A 21028-nucleotide genomic window follows, 5' to 3' on the forward strand; every position below is an offset into this window, starting at 1 on the left:
AATAAAGTGACCTCTCCGTGTCGTACTTGAACACGTTATCCAGTATTAAAAAAAAAAAATGTGTTACAGCAATCCTACTCCTGGGCATATATCCGGGAAAGACGAAACTCTAATTCAAAGATACATGCACTCCAACGTTCATAGCAGCACTATTTACAATAGCCAAGACATGGAAGCAACCTAAATGTCCATCAACAGATGAATGGCTAAGGAAGATGAGGTACATATATACAATGGAATACTGCTCAGCCATGAAAAAGAATGAAATAATGCCATTTGCAGCAACACGGATGGACCGAGAGATAATTACACTAAGTGAAGTAAGTCAGAGAAAGACAAATATCATGTGATATCACTTACATGGGGAATCTAAAAAAATGATACAAAGAACTTACGAAATAGAAATAGACTCACAGACATAGAAAACAAACTTATGGTTACCAAAGGGGAAGGGGGGAGGGATAAATTGGGAATTGGAAATTAACAGGTACACACTACTTTATATAAAATAGATAAACAACAAGGACCTACTATATAGCACAGGGAACTATATTCACTATCTTGTAATAACCTAGAATGGAAAAGAATCTGAAAAAGAATATATATACATATATATATATATAAAAAACTGAATTACTTTGCTGTATACCTGAAACACTGTAAATCAACTATACTTCAATTTAAAACATTTTAAGGGACTTCCCTGGTGGTCCAGTGGTTTAGACTCTGCACTCCCAATGCAGGGGGCTTGGATTCAAACCCTGGTTGTGGAACTAAGATCCCACATGCCACGCGGCGCAGCCAAAAAATAAAAACACAAAAAAATTTTTTTTAATGTGTTATAGAAATTTTCAAATATACCCCTGCAAAGCAGAAGGGTATAATGCACCCCCATATACCCAGCTCCAACAGTTATCAACATATGACCTTTATTCTTTCATTTATAATCCCCTGCATTTGACTTCCCTACCCCCCACCGGATTATTTTAAAGCAAGCCCCCCCCCCATGATATCATTTCATCCCCATCACCCAGTTTCTTCTCCAACATTTCACAATGAAAATTTCTAAATATTCAGAAAGTTGAAACAACTGTACAGCAAACACCCATATACCCCATCGCCCCAATGCTGGCATTAACATTTTACTCCACTCGCTTTATCACAAGTCCATCTGGCCTTCCCTTCCTCCATCCATCAATCCATCATGTGTTTTATTTGTTTATTTTTATTTATTTTTTTTTTTTTTGCGGTACGCGGGTCTCTCACTGTTGTGGCCTCTCCTGTTGCGGAGCACAGGCTCCGGATGCGCAGGCTTAGCGGCCATGGATTACGGGCCCAGCCGCTCCGCGGCATGTGGGATCTTCCCGGACCGGGGCACGAACCCGTGTCCCCCGCATCAGCAGGCGGACTCTCAACCACTGCGCCACCAGGGAAGCCCCTTTTTTTTTAATTTTTAAAAAATTTATTTATTTTATTTGCTTGCGCCGGGTCTCAGTTGCAGCAGGCGGGCTCCTTAGTTGCAGCTTGCCGGCTCCTTAGTTGCGGCACGTGAACTCTTAGTTGCAGCATGCATGCAGGATCTATTTCCCTGACCAGGGATCGAACCCAAGCCCCCTGCACTGGGAGCGCAGGAGTCTTTTTTTTTTTCCCCAAGTTATCCTAATTTATTTCTTTATTTTAATTTTATTTATTTATTTATTTATGGCTGCGTTGGGTCTTCGTTGCTGCGCGCGGGCTTTCTCTAGTTGCGGCAAGTGGGGGCTACTCTTCGTTGCCGTGCACGGGCTTCTCGTTGCGGTGGCTTCTCTTGTTGTGGAGCACGGGTTCTAGGCGAGCAGACTCAGTAGTTGTGGCGCACGGGCTTAGTTGTCCGCAGTATGTGGGATCTTCCCAACCAGGGCTTGAACCCATGTCCCCTGCGTTGGCAGGCAGATTCTTAACCACTGTGCCACGAGGGAAGTCCAAATCCATCATGTATTTTTTTTTTTTTTTTTTTTTGCAGTACGCAGGCCTCTCACTGTGTGGCCTCTCCTGTTGCGGAGCACAGGCTCCGGACGCGCAGGCCCAGCGGCCATGGCTCACGGGCCCAGCCGCTCCGCGGCATGTGGGATCCTCCCGGACCGGGGCACGAACCCACGTCCCCTGCATCGGCAGGCGGACGCTCAACCACGGCGCCACCAGGGAAGCCCCCATCATGTATTTTTTTTTTCCCATCATGTATTTTTAATGCATTCAAAGTAAGTTGCAAATAGCACTATTCACAATAGCCAAGATATGGAAACAACCAGGTGGTATATACACACAATGGAATATTATCTGGCCGTGAGAAAAGAGGATACTCTGCTGTTTTCAGCCACGCGGACAGACCCTGAGCACATTATGCTAAGCTAGATAAACCAGACAGAAAAGACAAGTACTGTATGATTTCACTTATACGTGGAATCTTAAAAAGTCTAACCTGTAAAAAAAGATTAAAATGGTGGTTACCAGCAGATAGGGTGTGGGAGATACGATTGATGTTGTTTAAGGGTACAAACTTGCAACAAATAGTAAATAAGCCATAGAGATCTAATACACAGTATAGTGAATATAGATAACAATATTGTGCTATAATTATGTGATAATATAGCTACAATGGCAATCATGTTATAATATATAAATGTATCAAAGTAAGACACACTTTAAATTTATAAACACTATATGTCTGGGAATTCCCTGGCAGTCCAGTGATTAGGACTTGGCCCAGGTTTGATCCCTGGTCAGGGAACTAAGATCCCACAAGCCGTGCAGCGTGGCAAAAAACAAAACAAAACAACAACAACAAAGTCAAATTTATTCAATAAAAAAACAATTAAAAAACAGAATAAAACAAAGTTGCAGATATCAGTACTCATCAACCCTGTTACGGGTTGCATTACGTCCTGCAAAAGACACTCAAGTCCTAACCCGCAGTAGCTGTGAATTTGGCCTTATTTGGAAATAGGGTCTTTGCAGATGATCAAGTTAAGACATGGTCATTTGGGTGGGCCCTCATCCAATATGTCCAGTTTCTTAAAAGGGGGGAAATTTGGACACAGAGATAAACAGTTCCACAGAGAAGATAGTGTGAAGACACAGGGAGAAGATGGCCATCTACAAACCAAGGAACACCTAAGGATACCAGATACTAGGAGAGAGGCACAGATTCTCCCTCACAGCCTCAGAAGGAACCAACCCTGCTGACACCTTGACCTTGGACTTCTGGCCTGCAGAACTTTCAGACAATAACTATCTATGGTTTAAGACGCTCAGTCTGCAGGACTTTGTTACAGCAGTCCCGGGGTCTAACACAACTCCAAATATTCAACATGCACATAATGAACTACAGTTCAGTGCTTGCTTAGACCCTTTAACAGGCAGAATTCACACACAATAAGAGGCTCAGATCCCAGGTGCGCAAATCGACAAGCTTTGACAAATGTCCACATGGCCATCACCCACTTTTGATTCCCTTTTTATCACGTTCGGACATTTGGTATTTTTGGTTTGTTTCTATTGCCTGCCTGTCCCCTTCCAACCCCCCGTAGAATGTAAGATCCTCCAGCGCTGGTATTCAATCCTCATCGTCCCGCAGATCCTGGGAAAGTGACAAATCCAATGTATTACATGATGAAGTAAGTCTGAATGGGGGGGCTGGGTGACCCCACAGTGAGTTTCAGGGAAAGGTAATTTGGACCCCTCCCAAGAACCAGTGGGTCCGTCCACTCTAAGTTCTGGACTAGAAGGAATTTCACTGTGTTTCTGAAGGGGAGGGACAGATCGGGGTAGAACTAGAATCCTGAACAAGAGTTCACTGAGCCCCCCCCGGGGGAACGTGCCAAGTCACGTTTCCCCACCCTTGTGCCCCCCCCCCGTTACTGGGGCCCTTTGGTTGGGTCCTTTATGAGGCAGGCTTGTGGGGACAGGGGACCTTGAGGGTCAGTGGTCAGTGTAGGTGGAGAGCCTCAGAGGAAGGAGCCCCTGGGAGCCGGGCCCTCCACAGGCCATGGCGAGCGTGGTGGTGAAGACGATCTGGCAGTCCAAAGAGATCCATGAGGCTGGGGACCCCCCCGCGGGGGTCGAGAGTCGCTCCCAGCTGGTCCCCGAGGCTCCTGGGGGTGTGACCAGCCCAGTCAAAGGGATCTCAAAGAAAAAGAAGGCTGTGTCCTTCCACGGGTGGGTTTGTCACACCCTGTCGGGGGCGGTCCCAGCACCCAGCCCTTGCCTCTGACAGAGCACAAGTCCCACTGTGGGTGCTGGTGGAAAGGGAGGAAAACAGGCAGCAGGGATGGAGGAGAAAGAAGAAAGCAGGCGGCGAGGTTGAAATCAGAGAGAGTAGGGAATGTGCAGACAGGGAGGTGGGAGGGGCCATACCCTGCTGGGGTGGCATCTTGACCCTCCTGCCTGTTTCTCCTCCCTAGGGTGGAGCCTCGGATGTCCTATGAGCCAATGCACTGCTGCCTGAACCTCAAACGGTCCTCAGCCTGCACCAATGTGTCCCTGCTCAACCTGGCCACCATGGAGCTCACCGACTCCTCGGGGACAGACTCAACCGTGGAAGACAGCAGCCTGATGGCATTGCCCGTGCCCATCCCACCCTGGGCTCCAGATGACCCAGACATCACGGAAATACTGGTGAGCGGGCCCTCGGCCGGGCTGGGGAATACGAGGGTTCTCCCCTGGTGGTAGGCAAATACTGAGGATGGGTTTGGGGGGGTGTCTTCTTGATTTGGAATGAGAAGGTTCGTGTCACCCTTTGAGGCCCTACAGTCAGCCATAAATCTGCTCCATCCAGGGTGAATGCTGCCGGCTGCCTGCGAGTTGGTCTTTTGTTCATTCAGTCACTTCCAAATGTCCTGGGTGAAGCTGGAGTCACAGATAGGAATCGGGCCAGGTCCCTGCCCCAGGGAAGCCCCCCGTCTGGTGGGAGTGACAGATACAGACTGGGGTGACAAATTCCATAATGGAGGTAACACTGGGGATCCCAGAAAAGGGCCCCTCAAACCAGGCTAGGGGTATCAGGGAAAACTTCTGGAGGAGGCAGTGTTGGAACTGGGCTTTGATGGATAAGCAGGAGTTCTCTGAGTGGACCACCTCAGACTGTGGGGCAAAACTGGGAGGTGAGCAAGACCTAGGAGAATTTAGAGAATTCCTGACTAGAGCATAGAATGCTACAGCTTGGTCCTTTAACTCTCCCACCAACCTTCACCCCCTGCCAGGCTTCTCCTGGGTCAGACCCTGAACTTGGCTTGACATGGACACTGAGAATTACACTAACAATAATCACGGCCAGAATGATACTAATAAGATTCCCTAGCGGGAATTCCCTGGAGGTCCAGTGGTTAGGATTCCAACCTGCAGTGGGCATGGCTTCAATCCCAGCTCAGGGAACTAAGATCCCGCATGCCACACAGCATGGTCCAAAAAAAAAAAAAAAAGATTCACTAGCACATACTGAGCACTTTCTGTGTTCCAGGAGCCTCAGTGCTTTCATCTGTAAAATGGAGATGCATGTGTTTGTTCCTTCAAGAAATATTTCTTAAACACCTACAATGTGCCAGGCACTGCTCTAGGAAGAGGAAATATAGCAGCACCCAAAACAGAGTTCTGGAGAGAATTGCACCCATCTCATGAGGTTGTCATGACAATGAAATGAAATTTGTTCATGTAAAATGTTTAGCACAATAGTCAGTTGTATGCATGGAATAGTTAGTTATTATTTTTATCCTCATTTCACAGATGAAGATATTGAGCCCCTTGAAGGTTAATTAGCATACCCAAAGTCATACGGCTTCTAAGTAGTGGAGCCGGGCTTAGGAGTCAGCACCTGCATTGCTGGGGGCAGTAGAGGTCACGTGGGAGCCCTGAAGAAGGCCTTGGCCCAGCCGACCATGGTCAAGGAAGGCTTTCTAGAAAAGGCAGCACACAAGCTGGATCTTGAAGATAAAGGAAGGCAGAATACAGGGAAGGGTGTTCCACCTAGCTGGAACAGCATACGCAAAAGGGCAGGAGTTGAAAAGAGCCTGGGGAACATGTCCTTGTGGCTAGATTGTGGTGTGTGGGAGAGGTAAGGCTGGCAGGGGGTGGGCACAGGACTCAGAGGCTGAGAAATGTGGGCATTCTCCATTCTCTTGAGGACAATGGGGAGCCACTGAGGGTTCCTGGGCAGGGGACAGGAGCAACACGGCATTTGGGCTCCATACCCATTTACTGAGCATCTGCTATGTTCCAGGCACTGTGCTACATCCCTACGGTGGGGGGGAGGCTCTCGTTTTCCTCTCTTAGAGGTTCTGCAAGGAAGATGAAAACAAAAATAAGTGAGGTAGAGAGAGGTGGAGTGACCCCCTGCAAGGTTAGAGAGCTTGTAAGAAGCAGCGTCAGGACCAGAAGCTTAGCGAGTGTGATGCTTTCTTTCCCTAGAAGATGCCTCTGGCCCCGGGTGGGAGACATTTGGAGGGGAGAGATTGGAGGCAGGCAGGCTGGGCAAGGGTCCAGGGTAAGAGGACCAGGTGGAGAGAAGCCAGCAGGCAGAGAGAGAGAGTCCAGGTGGGATGGATGGCCTGGGAGGCGTCCCCTCCCGCCAGAACACTTTCCTCCCCTTCTCTTCCAGCATCGCTCAGGCAGCACTTGCAGAGGTCCGCCTCCCACCGGAGCTATTTCTGAGTCACATCCTCCAGAGGATTGTGATGCCTGAGAAAGAGCCCTGGGCGGCCAAGATCAAGGTCTGATGCAGCTGCGGCTCACTGTGGGGCTGCAGGGGAGCATCAGCCTCTATGGGGCTTCTCCATAAAATGGAAAAAGTACTGTCAGTCAACACCTTAGGGTATGGGCAGGAACCGTGAGGAGGTGGGCAGGAAGAACACAGGCTGGCACACAGCATCTGAGCTACATCGGGAGAGAAATCTGGAGATGGGCAGAGAGGGGGGTGGGGCGGAAACCCAGAGAGAAAGGAGGACAGAGACCCAGAGAGAGGAGGATGGGGACCTGGGGAGGGGGACAGAGACAGAAAACCAGAGCTAGAGGGGGCCAGAGACCCAGAGAAGGAAGGAACGGACACCAGAGAGAGAGAGGTGGGACAGAGAACTAGAGAGGAAAGGAAGAGAACCTGGGAGCGATGGAGACCCTGGGTGAGAGAGTGATAATTCCCAGACTGGATGGAGGGTCAGCAGAAGAATGGTGAAGCAAACAGCTTTGGCTCCTGGCTTTTTTTTTTTTTTTGGCCGTGCTGTGCAGTTTGTGGGATTTTAGTTCCCCGACCAGGAATTGAACCCAGGCCCCTGGCAGTGAGAGCATGGAGTCCTAACCACGGGACCACCAGGGAATTCCCTGGCTCCTGTCTTAAGCTCTGACATCTTTATGAGGCCAAAGGATGCAACTGAGGAGGTAGTATTGCTTTGGAGGAAGGTCAGTGCCTCCATGCGGAAATGGCCAGAGGTCTTTTGAGTCCTGCTTGGAACTTGTCCTGCTGTCTACAGATTTCCCTGAGGCTGCTGTAGGGTCTTGGTGCTAAGCCCTTTCCTGGTAGGTCCTGTCGTGTTGTCTTTATGTTTAACGATGCTGACACTAATCACTGCACTTGGCTTATGGATCCTATCATCTTCTTGACCTTTCCTCACCACCATCTGAGCAAGGTATCCTCATTCCCATTTGACAAGAAGGGAAACCAACGCAGGCTCGGAGTGGGGAATTGGATTGTCCAGTTGCATGGCATGTGGATGGCCAAGGAGAGGTTTATCCCCAGGTTTGGCTCCCCACCACCACCATGCCATTCACTTTTTTAGCCAAGGCTAGCAGTGAAGCTAAAACTCACCTCCAGGGACCCTAGCTGCATTTTCTCTTTTCCCAAGTATTGACCAAGGGCCTTTCTGGGTTAGCCTGTGTTCCTCCTAACAGCAGCCCTGTGAAGGTAGTTGTTAGTCCCTCCCCATTTTACAGGTAGGGAAACAGAGGCTTAGAGAGGTGAAGTCCCCTCCCTGAGGTCACACAGCTAGTAAGTGGAAGAACTGAGTTGACTCCAGAACCTGCTCCCCTAGTTTCCCAGAACAGCTACCTATGGGAAATCCAAGACCGTTAGGTCTTCAGTTTAAAAATATCACAGCTATTGCTGTGAAACAAATGATTCCCGACCTTAAAACAACAGACCTGGAGTGGCTTAATTGGGTGGTTCTGGCTTAGGGTCTCTCATGAGGTTGTACTCAAGATTTTGGCAGGGGCTGCAGTCATCTGAAGGCTTGATTGGAGCTGGAGGTTGGGCTTCCAAGATGGCGCACTCACATGGCTCTTGGTTGGAGGCCTCAGTTCCTTGCCACACGGGCCTCTCCATAGGTAGTTGCTTAGAACATGGCAACTATCATTCTCCAGAGTAAGAGTGAGCAAGAAGGAAGACATGGTTCCTCTTACGAACTCATTTCTTAAGTCACATACCGTCACTTCTGCCTTATTCTATTTACTAGGTATGAGTCACTAAGTCCAGCTGACACTCAAGTGACAGGAATAAGGCTGCACATTTTAAAAGAGCCTCAAAAACTTTGTGGGCATATTTTAAACCACCATGGTTTTGTGTGGGTTTTATTGGTTTTAAATTTTTTTCTTTTTTGTAGGTGCCCTTCACCAGGATGAGCAAGTTCCCTTGTGCTTCTAGTTTGTTGAGTGTTTTTATCATGAAAGGGCATTGGATTTTGTCAAATGCTATTTCTCTATTCATTGACATGATTGTATTTTTTCCCCCTATTATTTCACTAATACAGAATGTTACATGGGTTAATTTTCACGTTGAACCAATTTTGCATTCCTGGGATAAATCCTACTTGGCATGGTGTATAATCCTTTTTATACGCTGCTGGACTTGGTTTGCTAGTATTCTGTTGAAAATTTTGTGGCTGCTTTCAGAAGGAATATGGATCTGTAGTTTTATTATCTGGTGATGTCTTTGGTTTTGGTATCAGGGTAACATTGGCCTCATAGAATGAGTTAGTTCCCTCCTCTTCTGTTTTGTTTGTTTTCTGGTGGTTTTTTTTTGTTTTGTTTTGTTTGTTTTTTGGTGAAGGGTTTGAGATGAATTGGCAGCAACTCTTTTTCAAATGATTGGTAGAATTCAGCAGTGAAGCCATCTGGGCTTTTTTTATTGGAAGTTTTAAAATTACTAACTCACCTCTTTACTTATTACAGGTCTATCCAGATGTCCGAGCTCTTCTTGAGTTAGTGTTTTGCTAGGAATTTGTCCATTTCATCTAGATTATCAAGTTTGATGACATACAATTGTTCATAGTGTTCCCTTTTCATCTTTTGATGAAACATACAATTTTTGATGACATACAATTGTTCATAGTGTTCCCTTTTCATCTTTTCTCTTTCCGTAAGATTGGTAGTAATGTCCTCTTTCCTTCCTGATTTTAGTAATTTGAGCCTTCTTCCTCTTTTTCATGGTCAGTCTAGCTTAAAACTTGTCAATTTTGTTGACCTTTTCAAAAAACCAACTTCTGGTTTTGTTGATTTTTCTCTACTGTTTTTCTATTCTCTATTTCATTTTTTTCCACTCTAATCTTTATTATTTCCTTCATTCTGCTAGCTTTGGGTTAAGTTGTCCCTTCTTTTTCTAGTTTCTTAAGGTGGAAGATTAGGTTACTGATCTTAAGTTCTTTTATTTTTTTTATTTTTGCGGTACATGGGCCTCTCACTGCTGTGGCCTCTCCCGTTGCGGAGCACAGGCTCCGGATGCATAGGCTCAGCAGCCATGGCTCACGGGCCCAGCCGCTCCGCGGCATGTGGGATCCTCCTGGACCAGGGCACGAACCCGTGTCCCCTGCATCGGCAGGCGGACTCTCAACCACTGCACCACCAGGGAAGCCCTTAAGTTCTTTTTTGATGTAGGTGTTTACAGCTCTAAATTTCCCTCAAAGTATTGCCTCTGCTGCATCTCACAAGTTTTGGTATGTTATGTTTTCATTTTCCCTCATTCCTAAGTATAATTTCTCTTGTGATTTCTTCTTCTACCCATTGGCTGTTTATGAGTGTGTTGTTTAATTTCCATATATTTGTGAGTTTCTCAAATTTCTTTCTGCTATTGATTCCTGATTTCATTCTACTGAGGTCATTGAGGTCAGAAAACACACTTTGTTTTCAAATCCTTTTAAATTTATTGAGACTTGTTTTGTCACTTAATATATGGTCTGTCCTCGACCATATGAACAACGTTCAATTTCACTTGAGAAGAATGTGTATTCTTTTGTTGGGTGGAATGTTCTGTAGGTGCCTGTTAGGTCTGGTTGGTTTATAGTGTTGTCCAAGTCTTCTATCTCCTTGTTGATCTAGTTGTTCAATCCATTCTTGAAAGTGAGGTATTGTAGTCTCCAACCATTACTGTTAAATTGTCAATTTCTCCCTTCAATTCTGTCAGTGTCTTTTTTTTCTTTTTGGCCACACTGTGGGGCTTGCAGATCTTAGTTCCCTGAGCAGGGATTGAAACTGGGCCCTCAGCAGTGAAAGCACAGAGTCCTAACCACTGGACTGCCAGGGAATTCCCAATTTAACAGTTTTTGATTCATGTGTTTTGAAGCTCTATTAGGTGCATATATATTTATGATTGTTATAATCCCCTCAATGACTTGACTCATAGTTTTGGCCAGTTTGGAGGGGTGGAATTTGGGGGTTCCTGACTCCACCATTTTGCTGATGTCACCTTAATACAATATTTCTTATCACACTTGTTCTCCAGAGCAGTTATGCAAGAAATGTGAAGTTGTTCCCATTTTACAATGGAGAAAGCTTGCTCTCTCTTTTCTCTTTGTGTATTAGTTCAACAGCTGTGAAAGAAACCAAAATAGCTGGTGGAAGCAGGATAGTTTGTTGCTCACATAAATGTCTCAAGTATAGCAGGTCTCTTCAAATGCAGTAGGTTAGAGGCTCCAGTGTTCTGGGGGCTCAGCTATTAAGCCACAAGTTTGGCTGCTGTAACAAAAAGGTACAAAGTAGCATAGTTTCAACAAGATGGAAAATGTTCTCTTGGTTACATGTATAAAAGTATTCATAAGTGGTTGGAATTAAGTATGGCGGCTTCACAGCGTTGAGGATTCGGTTTGTTTTTTTTTGCAGTATGCGGGCCTCTCACTGCTGTGGCCTTTCCCGTTGCGGAGCACAGGCTCCGGACGCGCAGGCTCAGCGGCCATGGCTCACAAGCCCAGCCGCTCCGCGGCATGTGGGATCCTCCCGGACCGGGGCACGAACCCGCGTCCCCTACATCAGCAGGTGGACTCTCAACCACTGAGCCACCAGGGAAGCCCCAGTCTTCTTTTATATTGTGTCCTCCATCTCATGGTCCAAGATGGCTGCTCTGGCTTTAGCTATCAACATGGTAGGGAGAGAGAAAGGGAGGTGTGCTACTTTTCTTTATTAAAGGCATGACTTGGAAATTGCCTGCATTATCTCCACTCATATTCCACATGGCCACACCTGGCTGGAAAGGCAGCTGGGAATTGTCATCTTTGGCTGAGCAGTGAGGTACCAGGCTAACTCTTCTATAAATGTGGGAATGGGAGAGTGGAGATCCATGATAGATATTCATCCCTCCTGAGCCAGTTTGTTTGACAGGAGTCACAAAGCATTTTATGGTGACATAAGGTAGCAATGAACAGAGGCCATATGGCGTCATGGTTTGAAACAAAGGCTCTGAGCATAAATTCTGACAAGGTCACCTCCTGTCTCGTGTACCCGGGAGTACAAGGGACATCCCCTCTCTGGGCCTCATTTGCCTCGCTTGCAAAATGGGGCAAATAACCTCAAAAGGTGTGGTTGTGAGGAATAAAAAGGAAAATGTGGGTAAGAGCTTGGCCTGGTGCATCGTGAGTGCTTATATCTGGAAAGTGGGTTATCTTTGGAATTCTCCACTGCCTGGAGGGAAAGACAGGCATGTGTTTTAACAGTTTATCTTATTTATGTATGTGGACCCCAAAGGCATTTATCTCAGGTTAAGACCAACCTCCTTCTCCCCCATGTCTGAGCTTCCCACCCCCGACTCCCTCCTGGATCCTACTTATTTTTCTTGCCATCCGCTAAGCAGAAAACGAGGCTGCCCCCCCCGGTTTTATACCAAGAATCAAAGAGGCGCAGCCCTGGCCCCAAATTCCACAGCTATTCCAGGGCAGAATCCAGGTGTAAAGCTAGTTCTAGACTTTCTCTTGTGGTTGGGGTTTGCTCCCACGCACCCACTGACCCACCTGTCTCCCATTCTTCCCCAGAGCTGGGTTAACAGTGGATTGGTCCACGCCAAAGATTCCATCACCAGCTTGAAGGAAAAGACCACCCGGGTTAACCAGCACGTGCACACGCTGCAGGTCGTGAGGACCACCCGCCCCCTCCCGCAACATCTCCTCTTCCTCCAGGGTCACGTTGCCCTCTTAGAGCTATCCTCCAACTCAATGCACCCATAGCCCAGTTGGGGAGAATGAGGCTCAGAAGGGAAAGGAAGCTTCCCACCTCTCCTCCCCACGGGGTGTCTCCTTGAGGCCCTGGCTAACCTCTCCTCCCTTCCATGCTCCAGAGTGAGTGTTCTGTGCTGAGTGAGAATCTAGAGAGGAGGCGGCAAGAGGCGGAAGAACTAGAAGGGTACTGTAGTCAACTCAAGGTAAGCCGCTGTGGGGCAGGAACGGGGCGGGAGTAGGAAGCGTAAGTAGGAAGAGGGTGAGAGGAAGAGGGGAGGAATGGAGTGGTGGACAGGAGAGAGGTGGGGTGAAGTGGAAAAGGAGTATGGCAGAGGTCCGAGGAAGAACCATTTCTTTAGCCAAGGGAACCAAGCCGGGAAAGGGCAGACCAATAAGCAGAAGGCAGACCTTGCGGAAGGAGGGGGCGTGCCTTAAACGCGGGGGGTGGAGGCTATATGGAAAATAGCGAGGGTAAGGGTTGGGAGGCGGAACTGGAATGCGAAGGCAGGTGCCCTGCCCTGGTGTCCTGACCCAGGAGAACTGCCGGAAGGTGACCCGGTCGGTGGAAGATGCTGAAATAAAAACCAACGTCCTGAAGCAGAACTCTGCCCTGCTGGAGGTAAGGGGGAGGTGTCTAAGGGTTTGAGGAAGGTACTCAAGTAACCGAGGTACTTGAGGTAGACTTCAGGTGGGACTTCTCGCCCTGCCACCACCACCACCACACTGCCCCTTCATGTTCATGGTCATACTTTTCCATGCACAGTCATATTCAAGTCCCGGAGAGACGGATTCGTATCGGACTTGGAGTGGGAATGCCTGTCCTGCCCACATACCCACTCATTTCCCACCAAAATGTTGGAAAAGCTTCAGCTGTTCTTCCTAAACAGGAGGGACTGGAATTGGATGCCTTCGAGGATTAGAGTGAGGGTGGAGGGATAGATGGAGACAAAGAGGCAGGCATTCAGTCCAAGGTGAGTTGGACTCCAGCTGGGCTTCGAATGGGGCATCCCTCCCTAGTAACAGCAAGCGGGAGTCCATCAGGACTTCAGGTGGGACTTCCCGATATCCCGTGTCCACATCCATTCACTTTCCAGCCTCAGGAATTCACTGGGCGGATTTGGTGGTGGAGGCGGTGGTAGTGGTGGGAGGCAAGGGGCCGGACGCAGTAACCCTGCCCTCTTTCCCCGCCCAGGAGAAGCTGCGCTACCTCCAGATGCAGGATGAGACGCCCAGGAGGCAGGAGGCTGAGCTGCAGGGGCTGGAGGCTGGCCTCTCCCGCCACGGCCTGGGCCTCGCCACCCAGCCCCCAGGCTGCTCCAGCCCGCCAGGGAGCCCCGACGGATCACCACGACGGCGAGGCCTGGCCCCAGGCGGCTGGGGAATGGGGCCCCGGGCAGGGGAGGGCCCCATCGTGAGCGAGCAGGAGTTGCAGAAGGTCTCTGCCTACCTTGAGGAGCTGAGGTGAGTGGGATCCTGGGATGGGCCCAGGGGGTGGAGCCTCGAAGAGGAGCGTTCTGGGGGCGGTGACCCGGAAGGGCAGGACTTCGAAGAACCGAGTTTTGAACATAGGGCCCACGGTGGCAGGGGGGTCCGCGTCTGGTGAAAATGAGGTGGGCGGGTTTTGGGACGTGGCAGGTCTTTGGAGGCTCCAACTCCGGGGGACAGGGTTGGCGCGAGCGGTATCTTGAGGAGGCAGTGTCTGGAGGAGCTGATGTGGGGCTGGGAGGCAGGCCGAGAGAAGGCCAGGATACCTGATAAGGGGATAGAGGCAGGGTTCTGGAGGACATGAGAGGATCCCAATAAATGAACAGGACAGGAGAATTCGGGGACAGGGTGGGTCCGGAGCCACGGGCGTGGTCTTGGCGGGGCGCGGCGGACGGGGGCGTATTCAAACCTAGCCCTGACGCGTTCCTTACCTCTACCCTTACAGGAGGGAGGTGTCCTCACTGACCGCCCGGTGGCATCAGGAGGAGGGGGCCGTGCAGGAGGCCCTACGGCTGCTCGGGGGCCTAGGCGGCAGGATCGACAGCTTCCTGGGCCAGTGGGAGCGAGCGCAGCGCGAGCAGGCTCAGGCCGCGCGGGGCCTGCAAGAGCTGCGGGGCCGTACGGAAGAGCTGTGCACCATGTAAGGACCCAGACTAGCGCACGGGGCGGGGAGGTGGGAGGGCGGAGCCTTGAGGGAAAGGGGTGGGCCAATCAGCTGGAGCCAATCGGGTGGAGCGCATATACTGACAGGTGGAAACCCCAGTTAGAGAGTAGGGAGGGGCGTGTTATACCTAAGAAGCACTGAGGGGCGGAGCCACTTAGAGAAGAGGTGAGTTCCACACCTTACAAGGACAAGGGGCGGAGCCAAGCAGGAACAGGGGAAACCAATTAGAGAACAGGGAGGTACATTCCCGACAATAAAATGCAAAAGGAGGTACCAATCAGAGCAGAGGGGGCAAGGCAGAGCGGGGTATTGAAAACTGGGTGGAGACAGAGGTGCTGGGCTAATTTTGGGTGGAGCCTTGCTGGGACTACAGGTTTCCCTGCCATCCAAAAGTAGAGCAGTTCCTGTGAAACCTTCGGTAAGCCAAAATAGCATAAAGCGAAGAAGCAATTACCTTAGAATACATCTTGCTAACAGATGCACAAAATAAATTGAGATAAAGCACAGGTGGCCATAGACAACACAGTTCAAAGCTATGGTGGCTTGGTGCTGAGATACTGAGTGTAGTTCTCGGAGAAGGGGCTTGGTGGCGCCACTCTCGCTGCTTGGAGCGTGTCCTGCTTCTGTAACAGCTTGCTACAAAACAAATGCTTTGCGCTTTTTTGCATAAAAGGGCAAATCCTCTTCGGACTTCTTTTGGTTAGTGAAAACAGGTACTAATGTAGGCCTTTTGTAAAAATGAAGTGGGGTAAAGCGAACTTTCAAAAATCGGAGGATGCCTGTATACTGTTGGAGAAGCGACCTCACTGTACTGTTTACTCTCACACCGCAGGGTGGAGCGGTCAGCAGTGTCTGTGGCTTCACTGAGGAGCGAACTGGAGGCGCTGAGCCCAGTGAAACCGATTCTGGAGGAGCTTGGGCGGCACTTTCAGAGCTCTCGTAGAGGGTCTGACCTCTCTATGAACCTGGATCGGGCCCCCCAAGGCTCCTGTGCCCGCTGTGCCAGGTAAGGGGGCAGCGCCTGGCTCCAGGTGCATTCTGCATCGTATTGAGGACCAAGCATTGAAGGAGATGAGACTTTAGCAAGAGTGGAGAGGGAAATTCATTGTGGGAGACAGGGCATCCCCATGTATTGCAGGATGGGCCAGTCTCGCGGCATTATGGGAGTCACATTTCTTCCCTCCCCACAAGGTGAAGTCAGTGTCTTGTGGAACGCAAGAAAGACTTGATGTTTTTCGAGCATCTTGGATTTCCAGTGCATTGTGGGAAGGCTGGGCAGTGGTACTGGGTGGGAGGCAGGTTTTCTCAGTGCATCGTAGGGAAATGAGACCTTGGGGTGTTGGAAGTCGACAGATACCATGCTTGATCTGTGTTAGGAAGGGTGCAGAGCATTTCCAATACAACATGGGATCGGTTTTAACTAGTGCACTGTGGGAAATGTGAGTTTTTGATGAACCGAGGACCGTGTGGTGGAAATCCCCAGGCACTGTGAGATCTCCCCACGCTGTGGAAACCAGAGCATACCAGATGAACTGTAGTTTGGGCCCAGTGCATGGTGGGAAGGTTGCCTGGGTGCATAGTGGAAACGGGACCTGGGTGGAGGCTGGGGAGATGGGCATGGTGTATCCTGGGAATGGAGTTGGTCCGAGGCCTCTTTCACCTGGTGACTACCCCTCCCCCAGCCAGGGACAGCAGTTGTCCACGGAGTTCTTGCAGCAGCTGCTGGAGCGAGCGCTGACCCCGCTAGTGGACGAGGTGAAGCAGAAGGGCCTGGTTCCTGCCTGCCCCAGCTGCCAGAGGCTACACAAGAAGATTCTGGTACCAAGGACCATGGGCCACTATGCCCCACTTTTTGGTCAGGGCAGGGCGGGGGAGCCCCAGGCACAAGGACACTTCTGGTGTGTGGCAGGATGGGAAGGATGAGCTGTGGGCAGGAGGTGTTGGGGGAACACTTGGCTCTAATACTTCGGGACGGGGTGAGAGGGGAGCTGTTTGGTGTCTAGTGAGTCATAGGTCAATCATTATGGAAGCTTGGGTGATGGATATGGGCCCAAAGCATGATGGGACATGGATCTGGTGCATTGTGGGACAGAGGAGACAAACACCAGTCTATAGCTTCATGGAATATAAGCCTGATTTTCTATGAGACTTAAAGAGAGGCAATGCATTATATGGGATCACTGAGATCAGAGAGGGGACCCAGCGAATAGCAGGTCACAGTAAGCTAATGCATTATGGGAAATGGAACCACAGCTCTTCGTGAGGCATTGCACACAGACTCAGGCCCAATAACTGATGGAACTTGAGGCTGGTGTACATTCTGAAACATAGAGATCTAGTATATTATGGGATATTGGCCTAATGTATGATGGGATATGAGTTGTAGTGGGTGAAACAGACAAAAGAGACAGTAACAGACAGTCATGTGGCAGATCTAGAGGACTAAGACATGATAGGACATGGGGGCTGGTACATTGTGGGATATAGGGAACCAGAGCACTGAGGACTATTACTGTGACTGAGAGGCTGGGGGTCACATCCCATAATGTGAATTATGGGATGTAGATGATCCCCATGTGATAGGATACCGGGGCCCAGACATCAAATGCATGATGGCTCATGGGCATTAGGGGACAATGTGATAGATGCTGATTTACTGCTTACAGGGACAAAGAAGGCCAGTGCAGTAGGGGACAGATAGTGGGACAGACACAAGTCTAGTGCACAATGGGACTTGGGAGGCCCAGTGCACTGTGGGATGCTGGGGTCAGCCTCAGGCTCAAGGCATGATGGGATACTCTGGGGGAGGAAGGAGGACCCTAGGAGACCCTGCCCTTTGCCCTCCACGATCCAGATCCCCCTCCACTCCCAGCCCAGTCCAGCAAGCCTAACAGCACCTACACTCCTCTCCCCAGGAGCTGGAGCGCCAGGCCTTGGCCAAACATGTCAGGGCAGAGGCCCTGAGCTCCACCCTTCGGCTGGCCCAAGACGAAGCCTTGCGGGCCAAGAACCTGCTGCTGACGGACAAGATGAAGCCAGAGTGAGGAAGGAGGCTGAGGGCATGGGAGGAGGGTGAGGTCTTGCGGAAAGGGCTTGAGTCACCCCCGGCTTCCACACCAGCCCCGAGGCATCGGGCCTCCCGAGTACTAACTGCCCACTCTCTCGTTACAGGGAGAAGGTGGCCGCTCTGGACTATCTACACTTGAAGATGTGCTCTCTCCACGATCAACTCAGCAACCTGCCACTCGAGGGGTCCATGGGGACAATGGGGAGAGGAAATGATGGGGGAACTCCCCCAAAACGTGGGGGCCCAACCCCTGAGCAATAAATGGCCCCTCATGCTGGCATGAATTCCATCTCCTTTTCGGCACCAGAAGAGGGCCAGTAAAATTGCACACGCGCCATGCACCAGCCTCTGTGCTCACTATGACTTGGTCCTCAGCCAACAGGGTGTCGATGGTGGTACAGTTCTTTAGTTTCTTGGGTTTTTGTTGTCTTTTATTATTTATTTATTTATTTGCTTTTTTTATTTGGCTGCACCGGGTCTTAGTTGCTGCTTACAGGATCTTTTAGTTGCGGCATGCAGGATCTTTGTTGCGGCATGCGGGATCTAGTTCCCTGACCAGGGATCGAACCCAGGCCCCCTGCATTGGGGGCTCAGAGTCTTAACCACTGGACCACCAGGGAAGTCCAGTACAGTTCTTTGAAAAGGAGGCAGGGGGTAGAAATAAGGTTCTGTGGTGCAGTTTGAGCCTGTCAAGCCAACATTTTTTAGGATGACTTTTACTAGATAATGATATTGTCTACGACTGTGTAAAAAAACTACCCTCCCCTCCAAAAAACTTAGCTGCTTATAACATATTATCTTACATTTCTGAGGGTCAGGAATCTGGGAGTGGCATAGCTGGATGGTACAGGCTCAGGGTCCTCAAGAGTTTTCGGTCAGGATATCAGCTGGGGCTGCTGTCACCTGAAGGCTTGCCTGGGGCTGGATGTTATACTTCCAAGATGGCGTATTCACATGGCTTTTGGTTGGAGGCCTCAGTTTCTCTTGGCAGCTAACTTCCCCCAGGGCAAGCAGTCTAAGAACAAGCAGGAAGCTAAGATGCCTTTAATGACCTAGTCTTCGAAGTTGCATACCATCATTTTCTCTTTTTATATTCACTAGAACTGAGTCACTAAGTCCAGATCATACTCACAGGGTGTGTCAAAGAATTTGCAGACATATTTTTAAGAGAATGTCAATTTGTGTATATATTTTAAACCACCACACTAATACTATTTTTAAATGTACAGTTGAAATATAAACAGAAAAGTTCACAAGTTAAAAGTGAACAGCTTAGGGCTTCCCTGGTGGCGCAGTGGTTGAGAGTCTGCCTGACAATGCAGAGGACACAGGTTCGTGCCCCGGTCCAGGAAGATCACACATGCCGCAGAGCGGCTAGGCCTGTGAGCCATGGCCGTTGAGCCTGCGCGTCCGGAGCCTGTGCTCCGCAACGGGAGAGGCCACAACAGTGAGAGGCCCGTGTACCACAAAAAAAAAAAAAAAAAAGAATCTGCCTGCCAATGGAGGGGACACGGGTTCAAGCCCTAGTCTGGGAAGATTCCACATGCCGCGGAGCAACTAAGCCCGTGCGCCACAACTACTGAGCCTGTGCTCTAGAGCCCCCAAGCCACAACTACTGAGCCTGTGTGCCACAACTACTGAAGCCCGCGGGCCTAGAGCCTGCGCTCTGCAACAAGAGAAGCCACCGCAATGAGAAGCCTGTGTGCAGCAACAAAGACCCAATGCAGCCAAAAATAAATAAATTTTTTTAAAAAGCCAGTCGTTTAAAAAAAAGTGAACAGGGCTTCCCTGGTGGCGCAGTGGTTGAGAGTTCGCCTGCCGATGCAGGGGACACGGGTTCGTGCCCTGGTCCGGGAAGATCCCACATGCCACGGAGCGGCTTGGCCCGTGAGCCATGGCCGCTCAGCCTGCACGTCTGGAGCCTGTGCTCCGCAACGGGAGAGGCCACAACAGTGAGAGGCCCGCGTACCACCAAAAAAAAAAAAAAAAAAAAAAAAAGTGAACAGCTCAATGAATTCATGAAGTGGACATGTTTGTGTAACCACCACCGAGATTTAGAAACTACACCTGACCAGCATTCCCTGAACCTCAATCATTACCCTTTCCTCCTACCCCAAAGGTAACCCCTATTCTTCTAATACCATTGCAATAAGGTAAGAAAAGAGAGACTATAGGATAGGAAAGGAAGAAAACTATCATTATTCTGAGATGGCATAACGGTACATATAATCAAAGAGAATCCAACGGAATCTATAAATTACTAAAAATCAGTGAGTTTAGCAAGGAAGCTGAATAAAAGGTGACATAAAAAAATTATCTCTGTATGCCAGTGATGAAAGTTTAGAAAATGAAAAACTTTCAATGGTGCTATTTCTAAGTAGCGTAAAACTAAAAAATGTCTAGGAATCCAACAAAAGATAAGTTATGATCCCTACATCAAACTTTAAAATATTATTGCGAGAAGTTAAAGACCTTAACAAATGGGGAATTATACCATATTCATGGTTTATAAGATGTCATTATAAAGATGTTACTTCTCTCTAATTGATTTATAGATTTGAAGATAGCAGGTATGAGATTTATTAATGTGGTTCTGTTTGTACCAACAAGACAGTGGGAACTGGGGGATCTAAAATCTCTCAGAGGATGAATAATTATTCTCATTTTATATAGTGCTATGGACTCTGTGTCCCTCAAAATTCATATGTTCAAGCCCTAATCCCCAATGGGGTGGTATTTAGAGATGGGGCCGTTGGGAGGTAATCAGATGACGTCATGAGGGTGGAGCCTCAGGATGGGATTAGTGCCTTTTTAAGAAGACAGTCTCTCTCCCTACCACGTGAGAATACAGCAAGAAGGCAGCCATCTGCAAACAAGGAAGCAAGCTTTTCACCAGGCACTAAATCTGCCAGCACTTTGCCCTGGGATTTCCCAGCCTCCCGAACTGTGAGAAATAAATTGTTTAAACTACCCAGTGTCTGGAATTTTGTTATAGCAGCCTGAACTGAGGAAGCTACAGAGGAGGAACTAGGTCCAGAGAGGTTAAATTATTTACACAAGGATACATAGTTAATGGGTAAAAGAACCAGAATTACAACATTTTATATTCCTCCTAGAGACAATGAATGTATTCTAGGGATAACAGTAATCCCATTTTCCCCCTACACGGATATCATTTCACTGAAGTTCAAGCAGATGAACACCTAATCCCAGAATCCCATTTTGGGGATCTGTTTCCTGAGGTCACTCTTTGCACCAAGAACCACAGCAGTCAAGACTCAACTGAGGGACTTCCCTGGCAGTCCAGTGGTTAAGACTCCATGCTTCCACTGCAGGGGGCACAGGTTAGATCCCTGGTCATGGAACTAAGGTTCTGCA

The 21028-nt window shown here is 49.1% G+C and overlaps 2 protein-coding genes and 1 long non-coding RNA gene across 5 annotated transcripts in view; 1 reads left to right on the plus strand and 2 right to left on the minus strand.

Moving 5' to 3' along the window:
- Positions 1-14568, minus strand: part of AP2A1 (adaptor related protein complex 2 subunit alpha 1) — a 54320-nt gene extending 39752 nt beyond the window's left edge. For 2 of the 3 annotated variants that reach the window (XM_030849889.3, XM_060288423.2), the window contains exons 1-2: positions 14351-14568; positions 13882-14030 (exon numbers count right to left, since the gene is read on the minus strand). In XM_030849889.3, coding sequence (XP_030705749.2) covers positions 13882-14001 — 120 coding nt within the window. In that variant the 5' untranslated portion in view covers positions 14002-14030; positions 14351-14568. Of the gene's footprint in view, positions 1-13881; positions 14186-14350 lie in introns of all 3 variants that reach the window. The other variant, XM_060288424.2, reaches the window with a different exon arrangement.
- On the minus strand, positions 1210-12029 carry LOC132593893 (uncharacterized). The gene is made up of 2 exons (XR_009559885.1): positions 8161-12029; positions 1210-3616 (listed from the first exon to the last, which is right to left on the minus strand). It is a non-coding gene; the product is annotated as an uncharacterized lncRNA (long non-coding RNA).
- On the plus strand, positions 4025-19094 carry TSKS (testis specific serine kinase substrate). The gene is made up of 11 exons (XM_030849917.2): positions 4025-4194; positions 4440-4653; positions 12252-12347; positions 12554-12637; positions 12970-13053; positions 13627-13895; positions 14365-14559; positions 15416-15589; positions 16266-16401; positions 17499-17623; positions 17755-19094. Exons 1-11 carry the CDS (start codon positions 4025-4027, stop codon positions 17909-17911), a joined length of 1704 nt encoding a protein of 567 aa, XP_030705777.1. The 3' UTR covers positions 17912-19094.
- Positions 19095-21028: the final 1934 nt, after the last annotated feature.

The sequence above is a fragment of the Globicephala melas genome, chromosome 19, assembly GCF_963455315.2.
Source record: "Globicephala melas chromosome 19, mGloMel1.2, whole genome shotgun sequence".
Lineage (NCBI taxonomy): Eukaryota > Metazoa > Chordata > Mammalia > Artiodactyla > Delphinidae > Globicephala > Globicephala melas.

Bases quoted from the DNA above. Each gene is read 5' to 3' on its own strand.
- TSKS (XM_030849917.2), top strand. From the start codon at position 4,025: ATGGCGAGCGTGGTGGTGAAGACGATCTGGCAGTCCAAAGAGATCCAT. The intron at 12,638-12,969 runs GTAAGCCGCTGT...GTCCTGACCCAG, and splicing joins GGTACTGTAGTCAACTCAAG to GAGAACTGCCGGAAGGTGAC. The intron at 16,402-17,498 runs GTACCAAGGACC...TCCTCTCCCCAG, and splicing joins GGCTACACAAGAAGATTCTG to GAGCTGGAGCGCCAGGCCTT.